Raw genomic sequence first — 26,457 nt, 5'->3', positions numbered from 1 at the left:
TCTGGGAACTTAGTAAATCTGGCTAGCTCACCTAAGGAATCCCTGTGCAAGATCTCATAATACCCATATGGAAGAAAAATCTATTTGAAATATATTTTAAAAATATGCTTCCCAAATATATTGTCATATATTTGAAATGCTACAATTTTGGCTATATTCATATATATATTTCAGTAAATATATATATATATATACAGTGAACGAAATAAGTATTTGATCCCCTGCTGATTTTGAATGTTTGCCCACTCACAAAGAAATGATCAGTCTAAAAATCGAATGGTAGGTATATTGTAACACTGAGAGACAGAATAGCAACAAAAAAATTCAAAAGAAATGCATGTCTCTTCAATTCAATCAGTAATTGAGAGGGGAGGAGGCTGAGCATGGCGGAGACGGAGAGAGCAGAGTAGACTCTCTCTGTTAACCCCCCCCCCCCCCGCTTTACCCCAGGAGGTATCCCATTGGCTGCGTCGTGGACTTACCCGTGTAAGAGGGGGTCTTTGGCGGTTGAGAAGAGTCCGTGAGGGGATGTAGGAGGAGCGGGGTGTTGCCGAGAGGTAAACCCGGAAGAAGTTTTGCATTGCCAGGGAAGTGGCGTGGCCATGTGAAAGCCGTGGAGGAGTGCTGGGATGGAAAAAAGCCGGCCGGCGTCCAAGGGAGCCGGAGAGACGCCGGCTTGAAAGGAAAGCAACCTGTCTGCTATCTGCAACTGAGAGTGGATAAAGGAAGAAAGAGGGACCCGGAGGAATCCCCCTAAAAGAGTGAGAACAAGGACAAGAGAGAACCGGGAACAGGCGATAGCGAAGGTGAAGCCGCCTCACTGAAAGAGTTACAAGGAGGAGGGTGAGTGAGAGCGGCTGGACTGTATACTGTCCCTGTATACAATGACTGTATAAGGACCCCTAATGTTGAGCTGGGGGAGGAATATACAGAGGAAAAAGGAGGCTTCGTAAAGGGACGGAAGAAATTTGAACATTCCCAAGGGACTAGGCATAGCACATACACCAGAGATTAAAGAAGAGGAGATGGTCTTATAGGGAAAATGAAAAGTAAAATAAGTAAAGTAAGTGGACCCAAGCATCCCCATTCTGGAACGATTAGGAAGTATACGTCCCAGGGAAACGTGACCCCAGAAAGATCTCAGGGGGTATGTGAAAGGAGTATTATGGAAACCAGCTTGGATAATAGTGTCAGGACTTTGGGGGAAAGGGCTAATAGTAGCCAACAAATACCAGAGGGAATGGAGCTGAGAGAAAATGAAGGAGAACTGCAAATCCCAAACAAAAAGGAGATGGCAGAAATGTTTAAAAAATGGAAAAATCCATTAAGCAAGAGATGGGGATAATTCGGAATGATTTGGGACAATTACTATCCAGAGTAGAAGAAATGGAAGAAAAAATTAAAAAGCATGCCCAGGCTATTCCAGACTTAAAAAACCAGATAACGAAGATGAGCGTATAAGACGACCCCCTACTTTTCCTGTTAAAATATAGGGTTTAAGCTATACTCGCCGTATAAGACTACCCCTCTTCCAACACACACCAAATAAAAATGAAAAAACATCAGATTTGATTTCAATATGGTATGCTATTTCAGTATGGTATTCCAATGATGGGGTGCTATTCCTCCCACTGACACCAATGATGACGCACTACTCCTCCCACTGACACCAATGATGGGGCACTATTTCATCCACTGACACCAATGATGGGGCACTATTCCTCCCACTGATACCAATGATGGGACACTATTCCTCCCACTGACACCAATGATGGTGCCCCATCATTAGTGTCAGTGTGTGAGGAATAGTGTCCCATCATTAGTGTCAGTGGGAGGAATAGTGCCCCATCATTAGTCAGTGGGAGGAATAGTGTCCCATCATTAGTCAGTGGGAGGAATAGTGCCCCATCATTGGTGTCAGTGGGAAGAATCGTGCCCCATCATTGGTGTCAGTGGGAAGAATCGTGCCCCATCATTGGTGTCAGTGGGAGGAATAGTGCCCCATCATTGGTGTCAGTGGGGAGAATAGTGCCCCATCATTGGTGTCAGTGGGGAGAATAGTGCCCCATCGTTGGTGTCAGTGGGGAAGGAACTGTGCCTCATCGTTGGTGTCAGTGGGGAAGGAACTGTGCCTCATCGTTGGTGTCAGTGGGGGAGGAACAGTGCCTCATCGTTGGTGTCAGTGTGGAGGAGGAATAGTGCCCCATTGTTAGTGTCAGTGGGGGAGAGGAGCGGCAGCTTGATTTTCGCGGGGCAGCTCAGCTCCGCCTCCTCGCCGGTGATTGGTCGCCTGTGTGCCTTTCCAGTGCTGGCGCCCAATCACCGGTGAGGAGGCGGAGCCGAGCGGCCGCGCGACCATCGAGCGGCCGAACTGAAAGAAGGAGCAGCCACGCTTCCTGGACCGGATCGCCGTGGGACCGGGACCGGAGCCAGGTAAGGTACAGCAACCCCTCTGCCCACCCCTGTACTTAGTGTCCGTTGGAGGAGGAGGGGGGCAGCGCCGCCCCTCGAAAAAGTGCCGCCCTGACACCGGCTCGCACCGGCGTATAAGACGACCCCCGACTTTTCAGAAGATTTTCATGGGTTGAAAAGTCGTCTTATACGCCGGAAAATACGGTATATATGTTGGAGATACAAGGAAATTGGCATAGGAGAAATAATCTTAGGATAAAAAGAAGTTCCGGAGCTCACACAAGGAGAAGATCTAAGAGGGACAATGTGTGAAATTTTAAACTCCATCATGAATAAGCCTGGTACTGAAACATTCGACCTGGATAATGTTTATAGGATAGGAAGGTTTCAACGGGATTGGGTGGAAGAGAGACCAAGAGATGTAGTTGTACAATTCCATAAATGTGGAGAAAGGGAAGAGGTATGGAAGAAGATAAAAGGAAGAACAAGTATTACACATGGAGGAAAAAATATACAAGTTTTTGCGGACTTGACTGCTGAGACATTGTGGAGAAAGAGATAGTTGAAACCACTATTAGAACAGATGAAAAAACAGAATATACAATATAGATGGGGTAGCTCGGTGTGCCTAATTGGATGGAAGAATGGAGTTTCTGCATCTCTGAGATTCCCTGATGAATTAAGAGACTTTTGTGAGACATTTAATATCCAGGGAATAGAGATCCCAGGATGGGAGGAGGAAGAAAAAGGAGAGACATGTGCTGTGGGAAAAGAGGAATGGCAGCTAGTTAGAAGGAGAAATATAGAATTGACAGAAAGGGGGACATCGGGGGTACAGGGGGGAATGGGGGGAAGGCGAGCCGTACATGGGCAGAGCTCAACCCCGAGGTCAGAATCAAATGTGGCACTAGGGCCACAACTGATTTGAAGGCAATAGTAGGCCTAGTAGGGAGGAGGGTGGAATGGGAGGAGGGAGGGGTGTTGTGGGGGGAATGGGGGGGGGGAAGGCTAGGGGGAGGGAGGTGGGGGGTAAGGGTTTGAGTTGAGGGAGGGAGGGAGGAGAGAGGGGAGGGGTGCATTAGGGGAGGGGGAGTAGGAGGGAATGGGGTGGGGGTATTAAAAACACTCTGCATAAGGAGGAGAAGTGTACAAGAAGTATGGCGGAAATACGGTTTATAACATATAACGTAAATGGGTTGAATTGTCTTGGGAAGAGATTTAAGCTATTTAAAGAATTACACCATAGAGAAGCTTTGGTGGTCTTCTTGCAGGAGACACATCTTGAGATTAAGTCAAATATTAAGTTGAACACTAGAAACTATCCAACATGGTTTTACGCAGATTCCACAATTAAGAGAGCTAAGGGAGTGGCAACAGGGTTTGCAAAAAATATAAGGTTGGAGTTGGAGGAGAGAGAAATAGATCCTGAGGGGAGATTTTTGCTTTTGAGAGGTAGATTGCAAGAGATGGAATGTACAATAGCGAATATTTATTAGCCAAATAAGAGACCGGAGATATACCTGAAAGGGGTATTGAGAAAACTGATGGCCTTTAAAAAGGGATGGTTGATAGTGGCGGGGGATTTGAATTTCTGTATGGAACCACAAATGGATACGACCTCTTTTGTGCAGCGAGAGGGAGGTGGGTCTCTGAGAACTTTAAAGAAGGTGATGCATGAGTGTCAGCTGGTGGATATTTGGAGAATAATGCATGGAAAAGAGAGAGACTATACCTTCTTCTCTAATGCACATGAGATGTATTCGAGATTGGACTACATAATGGTAGATCATCAACTTATTGAGAGGGTGGTTAAAGTAGAAATAGAGGCAATGACTCTCAGACCATGCCCCTGTTACACTGAAAGTAGGGTGGGGGAGGAAATTGACAGGTGGTGTAGGATGGAAGCTAAATGAGGCTCTTCTACTGGACCAGGAGATTGATCAGAAGATTAGGGAGGAGATGGAAAGATTTTTTCAGGAAAATAAGACAGGGGATGTGTCGGTGGCTACAGTTTGGGGGTCCCATAAGGCCTATATAAGAGGTATATTGATTGCGTCCGAGGCAAAAAAAAAAAGGGAAAGAAGAGAGAAACTTACGAGCCTCTTAAAAGAAATATCTGACCTGCAGCAAATCCATAAAAATAGAATAACAAGGGGGATAAGACAGAAGGTAACAAAAAAGAAGGAAGAACTGGAGGTATTGATGGAAGAGGAGAGGAGAAGAGTATTTAATAAAGTGGCAAGGGAGAGGTATAGATGGGGAGATAGGCCAGAAAAATATTTAATGAGAGCCTTGAGGAAAAAGAAAAATAGGAATTTTATAGAAAAAATAAGAAACCCCAAGGGAGAAATGGCTTATTCTACTAAAGAGATCGTTAAGGTGTTTAAGGAATATTATAGCAAGCTGTATAATATTAACTCTCAGGATTTAGTAAATAAAAGTGGTAACGCGAGTGGAGAAAAAAGAAGGGTATATTTAAAAAACGCAGGACTACCGAAGGTAAATGAAGGTCAATTGAAGTCCCTGGATTCAGAAATCACACAGGAGGAAATAAAAATAGCATTGAAAAGTACCATGACGGGGAAAAGCCCAGGCCCAGACGGTTATACTGTGAGGTACTATATAAAATATAGTGAATTGGTAATACCTAAGTTGAAGGATTATATGAACGCCCTGGGTGGGGAGATGGAGATAAGGCAGGAATCCCTACAGGCCCATGTGGTGCTTATTCATAAGGAAGGGAAGGATGCTCCTCAGTGCTCTAGCTATAGACCAATCTCACTTTTGAACATAGATACGAAGTTATATGCAAAGGTTTTAGCAAATAGGATGAAAGATTTAATGCCAGAATGGATTCAGGGGGACCAGGTGGGATTTGTACCAGGGAGGAAGGGTAGAGACAATGGGATCAGAACTTTGTTGCTTATCCAGAAAGCTAGGAAGGGGAAAACCCCAGCAGTGGTGCTCTCGATGAATGCTGAGAAAGCATTTGATAGAGTAGACTGGAGCGTTATGATGGACACTCTGGAGATTATAGGAGTGGGAGTTAGAGTGAGGGAGTGGATAGGAAAATTGTATAGAGAGCCCTCTGCGGTTATTTTGGTTAATGGAGAAAGGTCGGAGCCTATTGGGTTGTCAAATGGAACAAGACAGGGATGCCCACTGTCCCCATTGTTGTATGTGTTGTCATTGGAACCTTTGCTGGCAACAATTAGTAAAAATATGGATATAAAAAGAATACAGATAGGAGAAATTGAACATAAAGTGGCAGCTTTTGCGGACGACCTGTTGTTCTACGTGGGAAATCCTAGGATAACACTCCCAAATTTAATGAAGAGCTTAAAGGAGTATGGGGAGTTAACAAATCTGAAAATAAACCCAACAAAAACTGAGATCTTAAATGTAAATCTTCCAAACAGTGAGAAAGAAAAGATAAAAAAGAATTCCCTTTTATATGGAAAGATGGAGAGATAAAATATTTAGGGGTTAAACTTACTGCTTCATATACGAATTCGTATAAATCAAATTATATTGCACTTTTAAATGAGATTAAGGAGGAATTGAAGAAATTGGGAGGGGGTAACCCGTCTTGGTTAGGGCGTAAAAATCTGATAAAAATGGTAATTGTACCTAAAATCCTGTATAAATTTCAGATGATCCCAATTAGACTTCCGGAGGTTTTTTTCAAAGTAATGATGAGTAGAAGTAAAGAGAGGGGAGGATTGGGAGTGCCAGATTTCAAGAGGTACTATAGAGCAGTAGTCTTAGCAAGAATTTATGACTGGACACACAACCCAGAGGGGAAAAGGTGGGTCAAGATTGAAAATGAATTAAGTGGAGTTGACTTGAGTAAAATCATATGGGTACCCGCACAATACAGAGGTTTAAAAGATACCACGAGTGTTTATACATTAAATGTTTTAAAGGTTTGGGATAATTTGCACAAGTTTATGAAATGGGATTTTAATTCACAATTAATGTCACTGAGGAATATGGAGTATTTTCCACCAGGTAAGGAGGAGAGTGTAGGAAAATGGTTTAAAAAGGAGGATATTCAACTAAGGAATACTATGGATGGGCAGGAATTGAGAACACCTAAGGATTTAAAGAAGGATAAAAGGGAACTTTTTATTAAGATAGATGAATGTAGATATCACCAATTAAAACACTTTGTTGAGTGCCTTCCAAAACCCCTGAGAGTGAGAAAGGATTGGAATTCGTTGGAGAGGTTGTTGGAATCACGGGGAGATGGGAGACGGGGCACGGCAAAAATTTATAAGATTCTCACTGAGTTAGACACACACATAAAACCAATGTATATAGTAAAGTGGGAAAGGGATTTGGGAATAGAGATAGATGAGGATAAACAGAGGAAAATATATAGACTCACACACGAAAATGTAAGCATGAGAGAGGTGGAGGTAAATTATAAGTGTTTGACAAGATGGCACATTACACCAAATGTTGAATATAAAATGTGTGGGGAAAGAGCACCAGAGTGTTGGCGGGGATGTGGAAAGATGGGTACGTGGTATCACATATGGTGGGAGTGCCCAAAGATTCAAGGCTTTTGGGAGATAATAGTTAATTCAATAGGGAAAATTTCTGGGATAAAGATAGGATTGGATCCAGAAGTGTGTCTATTACACAGTACAAAGTTACCAGTGAATAAATACAAGGATTTTGGTATATGGTACTATGTGAATGCGGCAAAGGGTCTGATACCTAAGTTTTGGCATAGCTCAGAGGTGCTGAGAGAAAAGGATTGGGTAGAGAGAGTGAATCAGATATGTAGGATGGAAAAATTGTATTATATGCAAGAAGACAAGATGGGGTTATACTATAGGAGGTAGGGAAAATGGGAAGATTTTGTGCACCAAACGAAGTATATGAAGCAATAGGGAGTGACATGTGAAGGTACCCTTTACTTAGGGAAAGATGCAATGGAGAAATGTAGAGTGGGTGGGGGGGGGGGGGATTGAGGGGAAAGGGGGAGGGGGGAATGGACATAACGATAGAAGGAGATATAATCAAGGTTTTTGTATTTTATATGAGACTATTGATGAAATATGTTTTTTTATATGGAAAATCAATAAATATTTAAATTATAAAAAAAAAAAAGAAATGCATGTCTAACACATTATGCACTGATTTGCATGTTCATGAGGGAAATAAGTATTTGATCCCCTTCACAAAACATGACTTAGTACTTGGTGGCAAATCCCTTGTTGGCAATCACAGAGGTCAGACATTTCCTGTAGTTTGCCACCAGGTTTGCACACATCTCAGAAGAGATTTTGGCCCACTCCTCTTGGCAGATCGTCTTCAAGTCATTAAGGTTTGGTGGCTGTCGTTTAGCAACTCGAACTTTCTTCTCCCTCCACAGATTTTCAATCAGATGAAGGTCTGTAGACTGGCTAGGCCACTCCAGGACCTTAATGTGCTTCTTCTTGAGCCATTCCTTTGTTGCCTTGGCCGTGTGTTTTGGGTCATTGTCATGCTGGAACACCCATCCACAACCCATTTTCAATGCCCTGGCTGAGGGAAGAAGGTTCTCACCCAAGATTTTACAGTACATTGTCCCGTCCATCGTCCCTTTGATGCGGTGCAGTTGTCCTGTCCCCTTAGCAGAAAAACACCCTCAAAGCAGAATGTTTCCACCACCATGTTTGACAGTTGGGATGGTGTTCTTGGGGTCATAGGCAGCATTCCTCCTCCTCCAAACATGGCAAGTTGAGTTGATGCCAAAGAGATCGATTTTGGGCTCATCTGACCACAACACTTTCAACCAGTCCTCCTCTGCATCATTCAGAAGTTCAGTGGCAAACTTCAGACGGGCCTGGACATGTGCTTTCTTGAGCGGAGGGAGTATTTTTCTTCCATGTGGGTACCTCTGCATGCCGCAGTTCCCTTGCTGCCAACACACACCTCTACTCTCCTGCTCCCATCCTGACCACCACCACAAGCTTCTGGCTCAACTCTTTGAAGCCTGTCTTACCTTCTTGTTGAGAGAAACACAGACAGCAGGCAGCCAGCTCCACCTTTTTTAAAACTCAGAAATTAGAAGAAATACGAACTCCAGTGTGGAGACTGGTGCCCTTGCATAAAGGCCATAGCAGGTTTGCAGACTCAGGAACCCATAACAGATATCTCACCAATAGTGTGCCCAAGAGATATTAGACCTTAGTAGAGAGCTAGCTCTTCAGCATTCATGTATTGTAACTGTAATGTCTACCTTCATTTTGTAAAGTACTGCGCAAACTGTTGGTGTTATATAAATCCTGCATAATAATAATAATAACCTACCAAAAACTAAAGTATCCGTTTAGAATATAAAGTTAGAATATCTCAATCATGACTTGTGTGCTATGTATTTGGTGCATGCTTCAAAAATAATGGTTCACATACTAATCAAGTACTTAAGACGCTCAGCAAGAGTATATATAAATTTAGTGTGACTTGTTGACTTTCAGTCAATACCTTCACTTTGACCAAATATTGTGACATTAGTTGAATGACAAATCACACATTTCTATAAAATGCTGAACTATATAATTAAAGCGATACTAAAAGTTCATTTTTTTTTTTTTGAAAACCACAAACATTTTATACTTACCTACTGTGTGCAGTGGTTTTGCACAGAGCAGCCTAGATTCTTCTCTTCTCGGGTCCCTTGCCAGCTCTCCTCCTTTTGGTTGGGTGCCCCCATAGCAAACAGCTCGCTATGGGGCACCCAAGCAGACGTGTTCCGAAGCCACTGCTCCATGTGTCCATTCAGACATGGAGCCGTGGCTTGGCCCCACCCCTCTCCCTCCTCATTGGCTGACTGGCTGTCATTGACAGCAATGGGAGCCAATAGCTCCCGTTTGCTGTCTCAGCCAATGAGGAGACAGAGACCCAAGGCAGCTGAGGCTGTCGTGCACATAGCTGGATCGCATAGGGGCTCAGGTTCAGGTGGGGGCACATAGAATGCACGAAGGTAAATAACCTTCAACCTTTACAACCACTTTAAATTGTCACACAAATAGGTCTGATAAACTGCCACACCATACAGTATGCCCCAGTCAGCATAAAAAAATTATTTCCTTTGAACAATTTTGACGTAATGTAATGTTTACACAAGATTTAACGTAACTATAACTTTTGTTCTCTACAATAAAACATGTTCTATTGAGTAGTCACCATCACATAGATGTATCCTTTGTAAACTATATGCATATTAACCTCCTTGGTGGTATGATTATTTCAGATTTTTGGTGCTGAAAGCGGTACCATTTTTTTGCATGGAAATATGTAGTTTTTTATTGTAGGCTGTAATTTTTAGGAATAACTCACTGAAATCTGTCTGAACAAGAGTCTAGTAAACATTCCGGATATGATAAAACTTGAAACACGAAATCATAAATTATAATTTAATTAATAATCATAAAAAATAATAATATAATAATAAATTTAATTCAATAATATAATCAAACCAAAAACACTGAAATTTGAAATACAGAGGCAAATTCGCACATCACTGAGCAAAGTCGCAAATTCGTTTTCAGTATCTGATGCCGAATTTCCCCACGAATCATTATCACTCAATTCTGCAAGTGGTTCTAATTTACTATCGCTGTTCTCTATCTGGTCTAAAACCGCTTTTGACCTAAAGGGACGCTTTTTGGACGCCATGGACTTTTCTAAGTTTCCAGTCAGAAAGAACAGTCAAAATGTAGGCAGGGCACAGGACAAAGCAGTAGGGACAAAATATATGTGAAATGCATTGAAACAGCAATGTTTTACAATAGAATAATAATTTTTAAAAAAATTAAATTTTTTAAAAATTTCAAATTTGCCGCCGCTTCTGGGGCCCGTACGTCCCGACGTCACAGGGACCGGAACACGGAAGCCGGATGCCGGCATCGGCCGGAGGAGATGGTCGGGGACGCTGCAGGGGACATATCGCGGGAGCGAAGGACAAGGTAAGCTCTGCAGGGACTCCCTGAGCAACACCGAATGGTAAGCTCGAGTGTAGCCCGGGGTTACCGCACTTGGTACTGAAATTTTACCCCGAGCTACACTCGGGAATACCGCCAGGGAAGTTAAAACAGGCAACTACTATTTATGAACAATAGCCACAATGGTTTAATAAAAGTTACGATTTTTAAAAATGTGTTTTTTTTGCTCTTGCATTTGGGGTTCTTATTGCAGGTATGGGGGTGGATCCTCTATTCCTACCACTGTGCTAACTGCACCAAAACACCCCTGTGGCACCTCTTACCTGACTTGGTTGTAAAATAATGCAGACAATACTTTGGGGTTGATTTACTAAATGCAAATAGGTCGTGCACTGCAAGTGCAGTTGCTCTAGATCTAATGGGAACATACAAGGGAAGAAAAACACAGTACTTTTGCTTGCAAATGACTGGATGAAAGAAACCAGCAGAGCTTCGCCCCATTTCAGAGCTTCTCCTCGAATATAAAACAACTGCACTTGCAGTGCACAGCCTATTTGCCTTTAGTAAGTCAACCCCATTGGTTTTCTGTAGAGTGCAAAATCTGGTGTAGCTTGTTCTGTATTGAGATTAACTTCTTCACGCTGGCAGCACACAAATAGGTGGCCTCCCGGCATCTGGGCCTAGACGCCGAGCGGCCGCACATTTGTGTGCAATTAAAAAAAACATGTGCTGAGAGCGCGCACCCTGCGTGCTGCGAGCACACATGTCTGGTACTCACGAAAAGGTGATGTATCTCCTCTTTCGATTGGGACCTTTCCCGATCATGTGACCGCCGTGTCGGCAAATCACGGGGGTCACATGACCCTAAAACCCCACCCCGACTCCTGGCTAAAACCCTTAAAGGGCCAGGAGGCGCCGGCGCCAAGGGGTTAAAGGATAAGTTCACTTTTAAGATAAAAATAATAAATGCACATTATTTTGCAGGTAGTAAAAAATGCATTTATTATTTCTGTCTACAGCAGCCTGGAAAGCATTGCACCAGCGATCAGAAGATTGCTGATGCCCTGCAGTCTTCTGCAGACCTGTTAGAATATCTGCTGGCCGTACGGGATGTACGCACAAGAAGATATTCTTTCAGGAAGCTTCAATGAACTACCACAGCGTTCCACAGCACCGTGGTAGTTCATTGAAAACTACAAGCCCACATCCGCGAAGGCTGCCGGGACTTGTAGGCATTCATTCACAGAACTCTGTGAATGAGTGATGGGGCCGTGTGGGCGGAGCCCTGCACGGCCATATTGTTTTCAAATTTGACACATAGTACAGGGAAACTTCTCCCCCGTATTATCTGTCAAAGGGAGGGAGGGGGCTGGGGGGCAGCTGCAGCTATGGGGACATATTACATGTTCCACCCTAAAAACTGGTGGAACATGTAACTTGTTCTCAAAGGTCAGGTGAACTTATCCTTTAATCACCTTCCATTTTTTTTCTGTCAAAACTTGAATTGAACAAGCTGAAGTTAGAAGCTGATTGGCTACCATGAACACCTGCACCAGATTTTGCACTCTCCAGTTTTATTAAATCAACTTCTACAGTTTCCTACAAAATTCTCTTAAAGTGGATATTCCTATCTGATTGGGTAGCAACACTTTGTGGTACCGTGGAAGAGTGCCCACTGCCCACAAACATATAATTAACAATGGCTGGACACCAGTTCCACTTCTTTTTTTACATGGCTTGGTAACATGAAACACCGAGGAAATGCAACAGTTCTTATGGTGAACCTTATGGAGAACCTATATATTTCATGGCTGATTCCATGAACAAATGGAGGTTTCTGCAGCTGGAAATTTTAGATCACGTGTCAAACACAAGGTCCATGGACCAAATCCATCCTGCTAGGCCTATTTTATGTGGCCCTTCCACCCAAGGCATTTTTCACTCTGTTCCGCCTCCTCCGGTTCTCACCTCTGCTCCCTGTTCACCACTGTCATTAGTAAACACAAAGCCTTCTGCGTACATGGACAAATTTCCACTCGGTGGCTTGCGGCTCTCACAGATCCCTACCTGTCCCGCGCACACTCATGGCAGGGCAAGGCAGGGACAGATGCCGATCAATGATCTCCCTGCAAGAGAGAGAGAGGTGGACCCACCTACACTTCCAGTAGGTACTAGAGCTGGGCCGGGTAGGTGAGATCCAAGGAAGCTTTTGGGAGGGGGAGACATGAGGGATTAGAGGGAGATGTATGCACGGGAGGGGGAAAGTTGTGCAGAGGTCAGAGAGGAGGAGGAGGGTGGAAGTGAGATGTGGACAGCCTGTGAAAGAGAGATGAACCATGCACTCTGTGCATAGCAGGGTCCGTACAAGGGGAGGACCAAGTGAGCACATGTCCTGAGCTCTCTGTTGAGTGAGGGCATGCTGGTGATGTGGCCACTCATCCCAGTCCTCACTGACAGGAGTGATTGTAGTGTTACTCCTGTCAGAAGGAGCAGAGCCAACAACTGCTGGAGGGAGGATTTGGCTTTCTCCTCTCTGCAGCCTACAGGGGGCAGAAGAGAGACAACACTGTTGAATAGTGAGGGAGACTGTCCTTCTTCCTCTCTCTTCTTGTCATGTAACATGTTAAATGGCTGTAGAAAAGGAGAAGTTGCCTTCTTCCGTGGGCACTGTTACTGTGAGTACAAGGTGGGGAAACCCAAAAGCAGCAGACCTCTTCACTAATCCTCAGACCTCCCCTCTCCTCTCTTCCTCAGACAGCCTCCTCCCTACCTTAATCTAAGTTTTTACATTTGTGCATTGCATGAAAGTGCGCAAAACTATGTATGCATACATGCAGAAATGCACACATCTCTTTTACATGTGTGCTTTGCTGTCATTATTTCTTAATGGCACCCCCACGCACCTTGCCAATGCATGTACTTTCATGCTCATTTGCCTGCACCAAAACACATGGTAACAATGTTTTTAAAAAGGGCCATGTTCTTCTTTTTTGTGTTTTTCTATCACAGGGCAGCCCATTGAAAGGAATGGGCTGCTCTAAGCATGCTGTGTAAAACATGCATTCTCCGCAACACCTGGATAGGTATGAATAGAGTCTTAGAACTAGTTTACATTTGCAGTAGCCCTCTGAAGAGCGATTTGAATCAGATTGCTTTTCAGAGGGTGCTTGCCAGGCAGTGAGCAGGCAATAAGTCACCTCCTCACCTCTTGTTTAACATGTTTAACACAGCCGTCAATCTGCTATAGGCCGGGTGGGCCTCTGACGTCCTTCTCATTGCACCACTCATGTGCACCCTGGGGGCGCGCAGCGTGCCGGGCACTGATGAGCTGTGTCCTTAGGACATGGTGCTTCCCCGCTCAAGGAATCGGCGGGAATCACATGATCGGCTCTGTTCAATCCCAGCTCATCATAAATATAAACAAACAGTGGTAACTCACTGTTCCTGGCTTATCCTCCTTGCACACCAATCCTGTGTGAGGAGAACCCGGCAACAATGAGTTACCAGTTAACCCCTTCACTACTGTGCACCACACTGCCCTAATAAAGAGTACCTGTCAGTGCCATCAGTGGATCTGTCAGATCAGCCCATCACTGGATCTGTCAGATCAGCCCATCAGTGGATCTGTCAGTGTAGCCCATCAGTGGATCTGTCATTGCAGCCCATCAGTGGATATGTCAGTGCAGCCCATCAGTGGATCTGTCAGTGCAGCCATTAATGGATCTGTCAGTGCAGCCCACCAGTGGATCTGTCAGTGCAGCCCCCCAGGGGATCTCTCAGTGAGGCCCATCAGTGCAGTCATGAGTGGACCTGCCAGTGCAAACTATCAGTGGACCTGTCAGTGCAGCCCGTTAGTGGACCCTTCAGTGCAGCCCATCAGTGGACTTGTTAGCAAAGCCCATCAGTGCAGCCATCAGTGTACCTGTCAGTGCAGCCATCAGTGTACCTGTCTGTGCAGCCATCACTGTACCTATCACCACAGCCATCAGTGCAGCCCAGGGGTGGACTGACAACTCATGGGGCCCCTGGGCAATAGGGGATCATGGGGCCCCTGTGTCCTTGCCCAAACTTAAAAAAGCCTATGAAAAAGGTACCAGGGGCATCTCATGGGGCCCTCTACTGACCCCGGGCCCTTGGGCAGTGCCTGAGTTTCCAAATGGTCCGTCCGCCCTTGGTGCAGCCTACCCGTAACAGTTGACATCACTGCCATCCATCAACAGTTTAGCTGTCATACAGCCACAATCACCAGAGCTGCAATGTCCAAAAAATATTTTACTAGTGAGAAGGCATATAAAATTCTCAATATGAAATGGTGAGAGCAGTGGGGAGCTCTCACCATCCCATTCTGATTCGGAATATGAGCCAGTAGAAAGAAGTGAGTCAGTGACCGAATCAAAAGAGGGAACAGTCCCTCCTAAAAGGATACAGCTCTCTGAAGACTAGACAACAACCAGCAGTGCTATATACTCCATTGGTCAATCGGCAAACACCAATGGTGCTAGACCCCAGGATTAAAGGTCCAGTACCAGCAATGGAATATCACACCAGACCCCAAGAATTAGGATCCAAACATATCTTCCTGATGCCCTGGCAAACCCATTGTAGCTGCCTTCCAGCTCAGGATCACCTTCAATCCCTCTTTTCACCGCACAGCCAGGTGTGCAGACCAATACTGAACATTTTTCCGAAATTGATTTTTTTTATTTGTTTCTCTCTGCCAATCTACTTCAACACATTCTGGACCACACAAACCTTTTTGCACAGAAATATATTGATAACAATCCCAATTCATCCTATGCCTGTCCTTTTCAATGAAGATATCTCACAGTGGAGGAAAATTGTTTTTGGGCCTTACGTTTAACATGGGGCTTACAAAAAAAAAACAAATTATGTGTCTACTGGTCCACCAACCCCATCCATCATATGCCAGTTTATTCTGCTGTAATGTCCAGGTCATGCTATGATATGATCATGTGATTCCTATCATTCAATAATAACTCACAGACCCTCCCTGAGATCATCCCAACTTTGACAAAATATACAAAATCTATCCATTAATAAATTTATTTTCTAAGAGATTTGCTGAACTTTATGTCTCTGACCAAAACATTTGTGTGGATGAACACATTGTCTCCTTCACTGGCCAGCTGGGATTCAAGCAATACATACCCAGTAAAAGGGCCAGGTATGGAGTAAAGCTCAACAAACTCTGTGAAAAAGCTACAGGATATGTGCATGCCTTCCGCATGTATGAAGGCAAAAACTCCCAGCTTAAGCCCCCTGAGTGCCCAACCTACATCTGCACAAGTGGTAAAATTTTCTGGGAAATGGCATTCCCACTGTTCCAGAAAGGTTATCATATCTACCTTGATAACTACTACACAAGTCTTCCCCTTTTCTGGCACCTGTATCATGAGAAAACCTTGGCCTGTGGTGCCACCTAAAAAGGGGGGATCAGCAAGTCTGAGGAACGAGGAAGTGTTGGCCATGAAGTGGAGGGATAAGAGAGATGTGCACATCCTGTCCACCATCCACAATGACACCTTGGTGGAAATTTCTCGGAAGACACGGTCCTATTCAAAAGCCTGAATGCATGCAAGATTATATCGGTTCATGGGAGGTGGATTTAAACAATCAAATGCTACAGCCCTATTTATCAACAAGAAAGTCACTCTACTAGTATAAAAAAGTTGCAATTTACTTTTTCCATTTGACCATTTACAATGCGTTTGTCACCTATGAAAAGTCAGCGGAAAGACCCACCACCTTCCTCTAATAAATAGAAGAATTGATCACTGCCCTGACTTACCAGCAAGAATCCCCCTCAGAAAACATTTGCTCTGATTGTGTGACCAGCCTTCACGAGCAACATTTTCCAGAATACATTCCACCCACAAATTTATGAAGTAGACGCCAAAAAAAATGTTGGGTGTGCAGCAGAGGAAGAGTTAGGAGAGACACCAGTGTTCACTGACCCCAATGTCCCTCCCAACCAGGCTTGTGTATTGGAGACTGCTTCCAACGTTATCACACATCACTAAAATATTAGTTCCCCTTAATTTTAACAGCCTGCCATTTACCAATTTCTAAAATATGTTCTCTTCATTAGATTGCTGCCTTAATTGACTATGCCTCTGCCTTCCACGTTAACTGACCCTTGCCTGTTTACCAATGATGCCTCTGCCTGCCATCTGTATTGTTTCTAAACCACTTTTCTGCCTTCCACCTAAACTGACCCAGCCTGTTTACTAACGATGTTGTTGCCTGCCGTCTGGATTGTAAACCACGTTTCTGCCTTCCAGCTGCACTGTCTCGGCCTGTTAATTGATCATGTTTTTTGCCTGCCACTAGGACTTATCTTTTCCACTGCTACTGTAGTAGCAGGATGCAAGATAACACAGAGGTCTCACATGTGTGAGGGGCTTCAGAATAGAGAAAAAATGTTTTTGTTTACACCGGGTTTTGCAATTCCTGGATCACGGTCTTTTAGTCCGGAGGCTTCGAAGAGATTGGGTGGGAAGAAGCCTCTACCCCTGTGGACAGGTCTTACCTGACCAAGGCCCTAAGCTTGATGTTCCTTCCTGTTACCTGGACCAATACTTTGACTGTGCTGACCATATCTCTGCCTGCTGCCTGTAATGACCCAGGACTTTTTATGGACCATGTTCCTGCTTGCTGCCTGGACCAACACTTTGGCTGTGCTGATCATATCTCTGCCTGCTGCCTGTAATGACCCAGGACTTTTTATGGACTATGTTCCTGCCTGCTGCTTGGACGATTCCTTTGGCTGTCACTGACCACATCTCTGCCTGCTTCCTGGACCAGTGCTCTCCTCTGTGGACAACTGCTCTACTATACCAAAGGTAATCTTTTGTTTACCCTTTGTTTAGCTAGGCTGTGAAAAAGTCTAACACCTGTGGTATCGCCATACTCAAGAGGAGTAGCAGAATGTAATTTGTGGTGTAATTCTTGCTATGTCCATGCTGTGTTTTAGAAATATCTTATTAATTGACAACTTTATCTAAACAAATACATTTTCATTTTCTTTCCACATATTTCAAAAACTTGTGAACAAAATTACATGTTCAAAAGACTCTTTATACCTCATCGAATATATGTTGGGGCGTTTGCTTTCCAAAATGAGGTCATTGTGTGGGTGTTTCCACTATCCTGGTGTTCCAAGGGGTTAAAAAATGTGCTAGGTAGTCAGGAAATTAAATGTGTAATTTATGCCCCTAGAACGCCTGAAGGTATTACTTGGATGCTGGGCCTCTGTATGTGGCCAGGCTGTAAAAAAGTCTCACACATATGGTATAGCCATACTCAGGACAAGTAGCAGAATGTATTTTGGGGTGTAATTCTTGGTATGTACATTCTATGTGTTAGAAATATCTTTGGGTATCTTTGGGTAAAAAAAATAATAATTTTCTTTCCACATTTCTCAAAATTTTGTGAAAAAAATGACACTTTCAAAAGACTCATTATACCTTATAGAATATACGTTGGGGTGTTTGTTTTCCTAAATGGGGTAATTTTGTGGGTGTTTCCGCTATCCTGGTGCTCCAGGGCCTTCAAAAATGTGATAGGTAGTCAAGAAATTTAATGTAATTTATGCAACTGGAATGCCTGAAGGTGCTACTTGGATGTTGGTTCTCAGTGTGTAAAAAAAATCACACGTGATATCGCCATATTCAGGACGAGTAGCAAAAATATGCTTTGGGGTGTAATTGCAAGTATGCATATGCCGTGTGTGAGAAATAGCTTGTTAATAGTGATGGGACAAACACCCCCGGTTCAGTTCACGGTAGAACATTCAAAAGAACCAAAAGTTTGACGCAATGCATGTCAAAACCTAATGCATGTCTATGGGACTTGAACTTGCAAATTCAAAGGTGCCCATTTTGAAGGCTTATATGCAAGATATTGGGCATAAACGTGGTATGGGGAATTGGATACTGCCCTAATTGACATGAATCAGTGAAAACATTCTTTTAAAAAAATACCATTTTTAAAGAGGCAGTCATTTTTCATTGCTTAAAGTAAAAAAAAAAAGAAAAATTCCTTTAAATTCCTGGGGGGTCCCCTTAAACTGCCTGCAAAGTTGCACATCTGTATAATGTATAGAACCTGCTGCAGCAGGACTCACACCGTAACCCTTCAGAGTTATTCTTGAGTGCAGGATTGGACCCTGCTCTAAAAATTCGAATTATATGCACCTGTCATACAGGTGCAGAAAAAGTGGGCCTTGGGTGTTGGTGGTGCCTGAACACTGTAACTCCTGACAGTTACTTTTGCTGTGTGCAGAATGGGCCCTGCAGTTAAAGATTGTTAACAATTAGAGAAAAATGTTGAAAGAGTGAAATTAGATGCACCTGTCAAACAGGTGCAGAAAAATTGGGCCTTGGGTGTTGGTGCTGCCTGAACACTGTAACCCCTCACAGTTACTCTTGCTGTGTGCAGACATGGGCCCTGCAGTTAAAAATTGTTAACAGTTACAGAAAAATGGAAAAAAAATTGAAATTACATGCACCTGTTAAACAGGTGCCAAAAAATTGGGAAGTGGGTGTAGGTGGTGCCCTAAACCAAAAAAATTGTTAGAAGCTAGCAAAATCAGGATTCAGGAATAGGATAGGCAGCATAGGCAGTCTTCAAGGGATCTCAGGTACCTAAAAAATTTAATAATTTACATTAGTATCAGGGGCAAGATAGTTGCTGTCAAGCCTGGATCTAGGGGGGGGGGGGGTGCTGGGGCTTTGCACACCCAGATTTTACTTGTGCCCCCCCCCCCAGTTCTCTGAGAGTGGATACAACTGATCCATGAGACTTGATGGGGACAATTGATGTAAAGGTACACTCTGATGAGGACCTTTTATATAAGGGCACTCTGATAAGGACACCTGAGGTAAGGGAGGAACCGTGATGTAAGGGGGAACCCTGAGGACTCCTGATGTAAGAAGGGACTCCGATATGGACATAGGTTCTGTTTAATCATTAGTCACTATTAGTCATGCACTCCACAAATCTGGCTTTTATGGAAGAATGGCAAGAAGAAATAAAGCCATAAGAAGTCCTGTTTGAAGTTTGCGAGAAGTCCTGTGGAGGACACAACAAACAGGAGAAAGAAGGTGCTCCGGTCAGATGAGAAAAAAATTTAACTTTTTGGCATAAAAGCAAAACACTATGTGTGGGAAAAAGCATTACTGCACATTACCCTGAACACATCATCCCCACTGTGAAACATGACGGTGGCAGAATCATATTGTGGGGATTTTGCTTTTCTTCAGCAGGGACAGGGAAGTTGGTCAGGGTTGATGGGAAGATGGATGGAGCAAAATACATGGCAATTTTAAAAGAAAACCTGTTAGAGGCTGCAAAAGACTTGAGACTGGGGAGAAGGTTTACCTTACAGCAGGACAACAACCCTAAACATACAGCCAGAGCTACAATGGAATGGTTTAGATCAAAGCATATTCATGTGTTAGAATGGCCCAGTCAATGGTCAGACCTAAATCCAATTGAGAATCTGTGGCAAGACTGAAAAATTGCTGTTCACAGACTTTCTCCATCCAATCTGACAGAGTTTGAGCTATTTTGCAAAGAAGAATAGGCAAAAATGTCCCTCTCTAGATGTGCAAAGCTGGCAGAGACACCTTCAAAAAGACTTGCACTGTAATTGCAGCGAAAGATGGTTCTACAAAGTATTGACTCATGGGGCTGAATACAAATGCACGCCACACTTTTCAGATATTTATTTGAAAAAATGTTGAAAACCATTTATCATTTTCCTTCCACTTCACAATTATGTGCCACTTTGTGTTGGACTATCACATGAAATCCCAATTAAATACATTTACATTTTTGGCTGTAACATGAAAAAATGTGGAAAATGTCAAGGGCTATAAATACTTTTTCAAGGCACTGTAAACAAAATGTGTTTTTTTTTTGTTTACATTTTTCACTCTTTTTTCCGGTTATCTCACAAGAAATAAAAACCCCAGTGGTGATTAAATACCACCAAAAGAAAGCTCTATCTGTGTGAAAAAATGATACAAATTTTGTTGGGGTACAGTGTAGCATGACTGAGTAATTGTCTTTCAAAGTGTGAGAGCACTGAAAGCTGAAAATTGGTCTGGGCAGGAAGGGGGTAAAAGTGCCTTGTATTGAAGTGGTTTAAACCCCCTTAACGTGCATTGCATGCAGTTGCACCTCAGACCAAATAACATGCTCGGGTCACATTCACCATGTGGTACTTCACGTGAAACGTGATGGGGATAACTTTTGCGCATGTGTATACCCCCATATGGCTGCCTTTGCAGCTCAGGGGTGGTTGGGAGGCTGCAAAAACACAGTTCAATCTCCTGTTTTTACCTCTACCACCCCAACCACGAGTGTAAACAAGGCCTTCAGGTTTGCTCACATGGGCAAATGGAGGTCAGCAAAAGCAAGCAGTTAGGCTGCATTTTTTACACCCTCAGCAACCCATCTGGACAAGAAGATGCAAATGCTCCAAGCCAGGGGCAGACTGACCATTTGGAAACTCGGGCACTGCCCGAGGGACCGGGGTCAGTAGGGGGTGCCATAAGATGCCCCTGGTACCTTTTTTCATAGGCTTTTTTGAGTTTGGGCAAGGACACAGGGGCCCCATGATCCCCTATTGCCCAGGGGCCCAATGAGTTGTCAGTCTGCCCCTGCTCTGAGCTGTACATATGCCTTGGCTGCGGTGCTTTGCTTTGTGTCCACAGCAAAAATGAAATAGAGTAGGGCAATGATACAACTGCATATAATGCACAGAGCTGCAGCACAATGGATCAGTGGGTTAAAACAAGCAGCGAAGAGGTGACATATTGCCTCCTCACTGCCTATCAACCACATGATCTGCCACAAGTTGTTTTTCAGAAGAGCAGCAATGATAGCTGCACATCTGAACAAGCCCTCTCAGCACACTTTCCTTCCCCAGAGCCCCCCTAGACCTCTTTGCTTCTCTGCACACCTCAGAGCCCAGCTGCCCTTTCCTTCTTCATTCCACTGACAGTCCTCCTCAGACTGACACCAATAATGCAATAGCATTTATTCCCCACTGACATTGAATCAGCTCCATTTTTCTTCTTAGCAACACCACTGAAGTGGGGATTTTTTTCCTTCCAGTGACACCACTAAAGCAAGAACATATTTTCCTTCTAGTGACACCACTGACAGAGGGACATTTTTCCTTCCAGTTACACCACCGAAGAAGGAACATATTTTTCTTCTAGTGACACCACTGACACAGCTGCATTTATCCTTTCAGTGACACCAGCAGTACTGGGGATTTTTTACTATTGTGAGTCCCCTATTTGTGTACCATTTTTAAACTCTTCAGTGTGTTGTGGTGCATGACAACTATTGTCATTATTTCAACACATGCTACAAACATTACATACATTTCAATCCTCATGCCTCTATTAGCCCCCTCCCCTACTCCACTAATGGGGGGGGCATTAGCCCCATCCCCTCCTCCACTAAGGGGGGGTGCACTTTGCCATCTTTGCTGCGAGCACTGGATGACCTTATCCTGCCACTGGTACATAGTACACCCCTAAAAACCTCTGCATTGTTTAAGCAGCGCATTCCTCAGTCCTGCACTGTACACCTCTGAACGCTGCACCCTGTACATAGCGAGCTCATAAACTCTGCATGCCACATACTCCTGAACTCTGCATTCTGTATGTATGGTAGTCCTGAACTCTGCACTCTCTATGTAGCATACTCCTGAACTCTGCACTCTCTGCGTAGCGTACTCCTGAACTCTGCACTCTCTGCGTAGCATACTCCTGAACTCTGCACTCTCTACGCAGCATACTCCTGAACTCTGCACTCTCTATGTAGCATACTCCTGAACTCTGCACTCTCTATGTAGCATACTCCTGAACTCTGCACTCTCTGCATAGCATACTTCTGAACTCTGCACTCTCTGCATAGCATACTTCTGAACTCTGCACTCTCTATGTAGCATACTCCTGAACTTTGCAATCTGTATGTATTGTAGTCCTGAACTCTGCACTCTCTATGTAGCAGACTCCTGAACTCTGCATTCTGTATGTATCGTGGTTATGAACTCTGCACTCTCTATGTTACATACTCCTGAACTCTGCATTCTGTATGTATTATAGTCCTGAACTCCGCACTCTCTACGTAGCATACTCCTAAACTCTGCATTCTGTATGTATCGTAGTCCTGAATTCTGCACTCTCTATGGAGCATACTCCTGAACTCTGCCTTCTGTATGTATGATAGTCCTGAACTCTGCACTCTCTATGTAGCATACTCCTGAACTCTGCATTCTGTATGTATCGTAGTCCTGAACTCTGCACTCTCTACGTAGCCTACTCCTGAAGTCTGCATTCTGTATGTATTATAGTCCTGAACTCTGCACTCTCTACGTAGCATACTCCTGAACTCTGCATTCTGCATGTATCGTAGTCCTGAACTCTTCACTCTCTATGTAGCATACTCCTGAACTCTGCATTCTGTATGTATCGTAATCCTCAACTCTGCACTCTCTATGTAGCATACTCCTGAACTCTGCATTCTGTATGTATCATAGTCCTGAACTCTGCACTCTCTACGGAGCATACTCCTGAACTCTGATCCAGAAATATTTCGACAGAATAAAGATGAATAAAGCACCTGGACCGGATGGCATACACCCATGGGTCCTTAAAGAATTCAGCTCTGTCATTTCAAAGCCATTGTTTCTAATTTTTAGGGACTCTTTAATGACTGGCATAGTACCACTGGATTGGCGTAAGGCCAACGTGGTGCCTATATTTAAAAAGGGATCAAAATATTTGCCAAGTAATTATAGACCTGTTAGTTTAACTTCTATAGTTGGGAAGATACTGGAGAGTTTAATAAAAGACCACATAGATGAGTTCTTGCTGGAAAAAAAATATTTTAAGCAACAGACAGCATGGATTCATGAAAGACAAAAGTTGTCAAACAAATCTGATTTCTACTTATGAGGAGGTGAGCAAAACCTTGGACAGAGGGGTGGCGGTGGACGTGGTATACTTGGATTTTGCAAAAGCGTTTGACACAGTTCCCCACACACGGCTAATGTGTAAGGTAAAGTCTACAGGCTTTGAAAAATCCGTATGTAAATGGATAGAAAACTGGCTAAAAGATTGTATACTACAGAGAGTAGTGGTTAATGATTCAAACTCTGAATGGCCTAGGGTTGTCAATGGTGTACCCCAAGGTTCAGTCTTGGGACCCTTACTTTTTAATATATTTATAAACAATATAGGGTCTGGGATTAAAAATGCCATTTCAGTCTTTGCAGATGACACCAAGCTGCGCAGTGGAATAACGTCCTTACAGGATGTCTCCAACTTACAAGCCGACCTCAATGCACCGTTTAATTGGGCAACTATGTGGCAAATGAGGTTTAATGTTGATAAATGTAAGGTTATGCACTTGGGGGCTAATAATATGCATGCATCATACATACTAGGGGCAGTACAACTGGGGGAATCAATGGTGGAGAAGGATCTGGGGGTTCTGGTAGATCACAAGCTTAATAATGGAATGCAATGCCAAGCTGCGGTTTCTAAAGTGAGCAAAATCCTCTCTTGTATTAAAAGAGGTATAGACTCCAGAGAGAGAGAGATATCATTTTACCCCTGTACAAATCATTAGTAATTCCTCATCTGGAATATGCAGTTCAGTTTTGGGCACCAATTCACAAAAAGAACATTGGAGAACTGGAGAAAGTGCAGAGAAAGGCAACCAAACTGATAAGAGGTTGGGTGTGTTCTGACTTTTCCTTACATTTAGGGAAGAATATTAGCAGTTGCTGAAAATCTGTATATCCTCACAAGTGCATCTTTCAAATGCTAATATTTTACCTGAACATATAAGAGAGTGTGAGTATACCTTATCTTCAAAAGTCAGGCCCATGTATGGATGGGTTATTGACAAGGACAGCTTGATTGTGATTTTTGAAAAAAAAATATGTTGCCAAATAAAAGAAAAAAATAACAAACAATATTTACTTTCAATGCAGAGGTTTATTTCACAGTCCTATTCTCTACTATTAGATGTACTCTAGCATAGCTAGCATCATTTAATCCATGATCTCCAAGCCCAGGTCATCCTGGACCTGTTCCATCCTGTGACTGTACAGTGAAAGGAGAAGCAGCACAGTCATAAACTCTGCTTTCTCTTCCTATCTGCATGCTTCTTGTGAGCACATGAGATAATTCTATGTACTGCTTCCTCTGGCACTCCAACTCTGCTGTTCATGAAATGTAAGAAGCTGACACCTGGTCACATTTAGGTACTTACATTGCTAAAATACATTTAATGTTGAAGTAATGATTACAGAGCTTCAGTAATTTATATCTGCTATGGAGCTTTAAAGCTCATCCCAAGGATGCCATAATCAGGGGCTCTATTTCATTGTCACTACTATTCCCTGAAATTATTTATTTCAGGTACTTATATAGCACTGTTAATTTACACAGCACTTTACACATATATATATTGAACATTCACATCAGTCCCTAACCCTCAAGGGGTGTACAATCTAAGGTCCCTAACTCACATTCATACACATACTAGGGACAATTTAGACAGGGTCCAATTAACCTACCAGCATGTCTTTGGAGTATGGGAGGAAACCAGAGCACCCAGAGGAAACCCATGCAAGCACAGAGAGAACATGCAAACTCCATGCAGGAGGTGCTATGGCCGGGAATCAAACCCATGACCCATTTACTGCATGGCAGACATGCTAACCACTAAGCCTCTAACCACTTTAAGTTTGAGCTAACCATGAATTCAACCTGAACTCCAGCTGTTCACAGTATGAAAAAACTATGAACTAATGGGTTTGTCCTCCACTAAATCATGCATTTTCTAGCCTTTGAACTGCAGTCAGGAGGCATAGAAGGGACACTAATGGTGGTTTTCAAATAAAAGCTAACTTTGCTAGCAGTCTTTTGTCAGTGTGTTGGAGCTATAGTAGATAGGGACAGCTAACAGAACATTTTCAGGGAGAGATAGTTACTTCTATACAGTGCTTAATAGTTCCCCATAGGGTGCTATATACAGTGCTGTATAGTGCTACATAACAGTGAATTGCATTGGTGTAAAGTAAATATTATTGTGTACCACTATTTTACAGTGAATAGACCAAGTGGTCCTTTTAAAGAATACCTTTTGTGTGTTAGCAACAACTTATGCTGCTGTTTAGCTGCTGTTCCTGCCCCTCCCATGGATTTTTAGGGGAGGGTTGTTTTATTTTTTCTTTTATAATTTCATTTAAGTTTCTGCTAGTAAAAACAATTAAAAAAGAGGTTTAGGGTAAAGTGTTTTAGGGCTATGAAGTGCACCAAAGCACCACATTCTCAATTACTATACTATATCTGCTAATGAAGTTAGACAATCCTTCACAATTTACTCATGTCTGGAAGGCCTAAAGGGAGAAACAGAGGTTCATCATGTGCAGCTATTAGGGCATGAGCCATGTAGGCAGGTGCAGTCTGTTTTCTGCCCTGTAGGTGGCACTCTACCAGAGTGGTACTGCAGCTGCAGAAGTCAAGAGATGGTTTCCCTAGATCCTTGGAGCATCATTCTGGTTGGCTATGCTGCATCCAGATGACCCTGGTGGCCATCTTGGTTCAAGCAGTCTTTTAAAGTGGTTCTAAAGGCTCAAGGTTTTTTACTTTTGTTCTATGCATGAAGGTAAAAAAACCTTCTGTGTGCAGAGCCCCACTCCCCCAATCCTTACCTGAGCCCCCTTCAATCCAGCAATGTTCATAATAGCCTCGGCTGTTTGGAGACTCTTTCTACTCATTAGCTGAGACAGCATTGGGAGCCTATTGGCCAAAGAGGTGAGAGCAAGGGGGAGCGAGCCAGAACTCCAGGGCATAGAACAGCAGCTCAGGAATGAGAATGCAGCAGTGCCCCTCAGGGTGAAAGGCTTTCCCTGGGGCAAATGCTCGAGGGGGCGGAGCCAGGAATGCCAGCTGGGACCTGAAAAGAAGATGATTTGGGCTGCTCTATGCAAAACCATTGCACAGAGCAGACAAAGTTTTAGTGTCACTTTAAAGTCCCTGCCCCC

The 26,457-nt window shown here is 43.5% G+C and overlaps 1 protein-coding gene across 1 annotated transcript in view; it reads left to right on the top strand.

Moving 5' to 3' along the window:
- Positions 1 to 2,740: 2,740 nt before the first annotated feature.
- The window catches only part of LOC149434883 (uncharacterized), a 66,899-nt gene continuing 43,182 nt past the window's right edge, over positions 2,741 to 26,457 (top strand). The window contains exon 1 of the mRNA XM_089663264.1: positions 2,741 to 2,872. Within this exon, the coding sequence (XP_089519390.1) occupies positions 2,741 to 2,872 (132 nt within the window). The remainder of the gene's footprint in view (positions 2,873 to 26,457) is intronic.

Source organism: Staurois parvus, unplaced genomic scaffold, assembly GCF_062004578.1.
Source record: "Staurois parvus isolate SC_StPar_1 unplaced genomic scaffold, SC_StPar_1.0 ptg001643l, whole genome shotgun sequence".
In the NCBI taxonomy this organism is placed as follows: Eukaryota; Metazoa; Chordata; class Amphibia; order Anura; family Ranidae; genus Staurois; species Staurois parvus.
The sequence above is the reverse complement of the archived record's forward strand: the minus strand, read 5'-3'. Positions and strand labels throughout refer to the sequence as shown.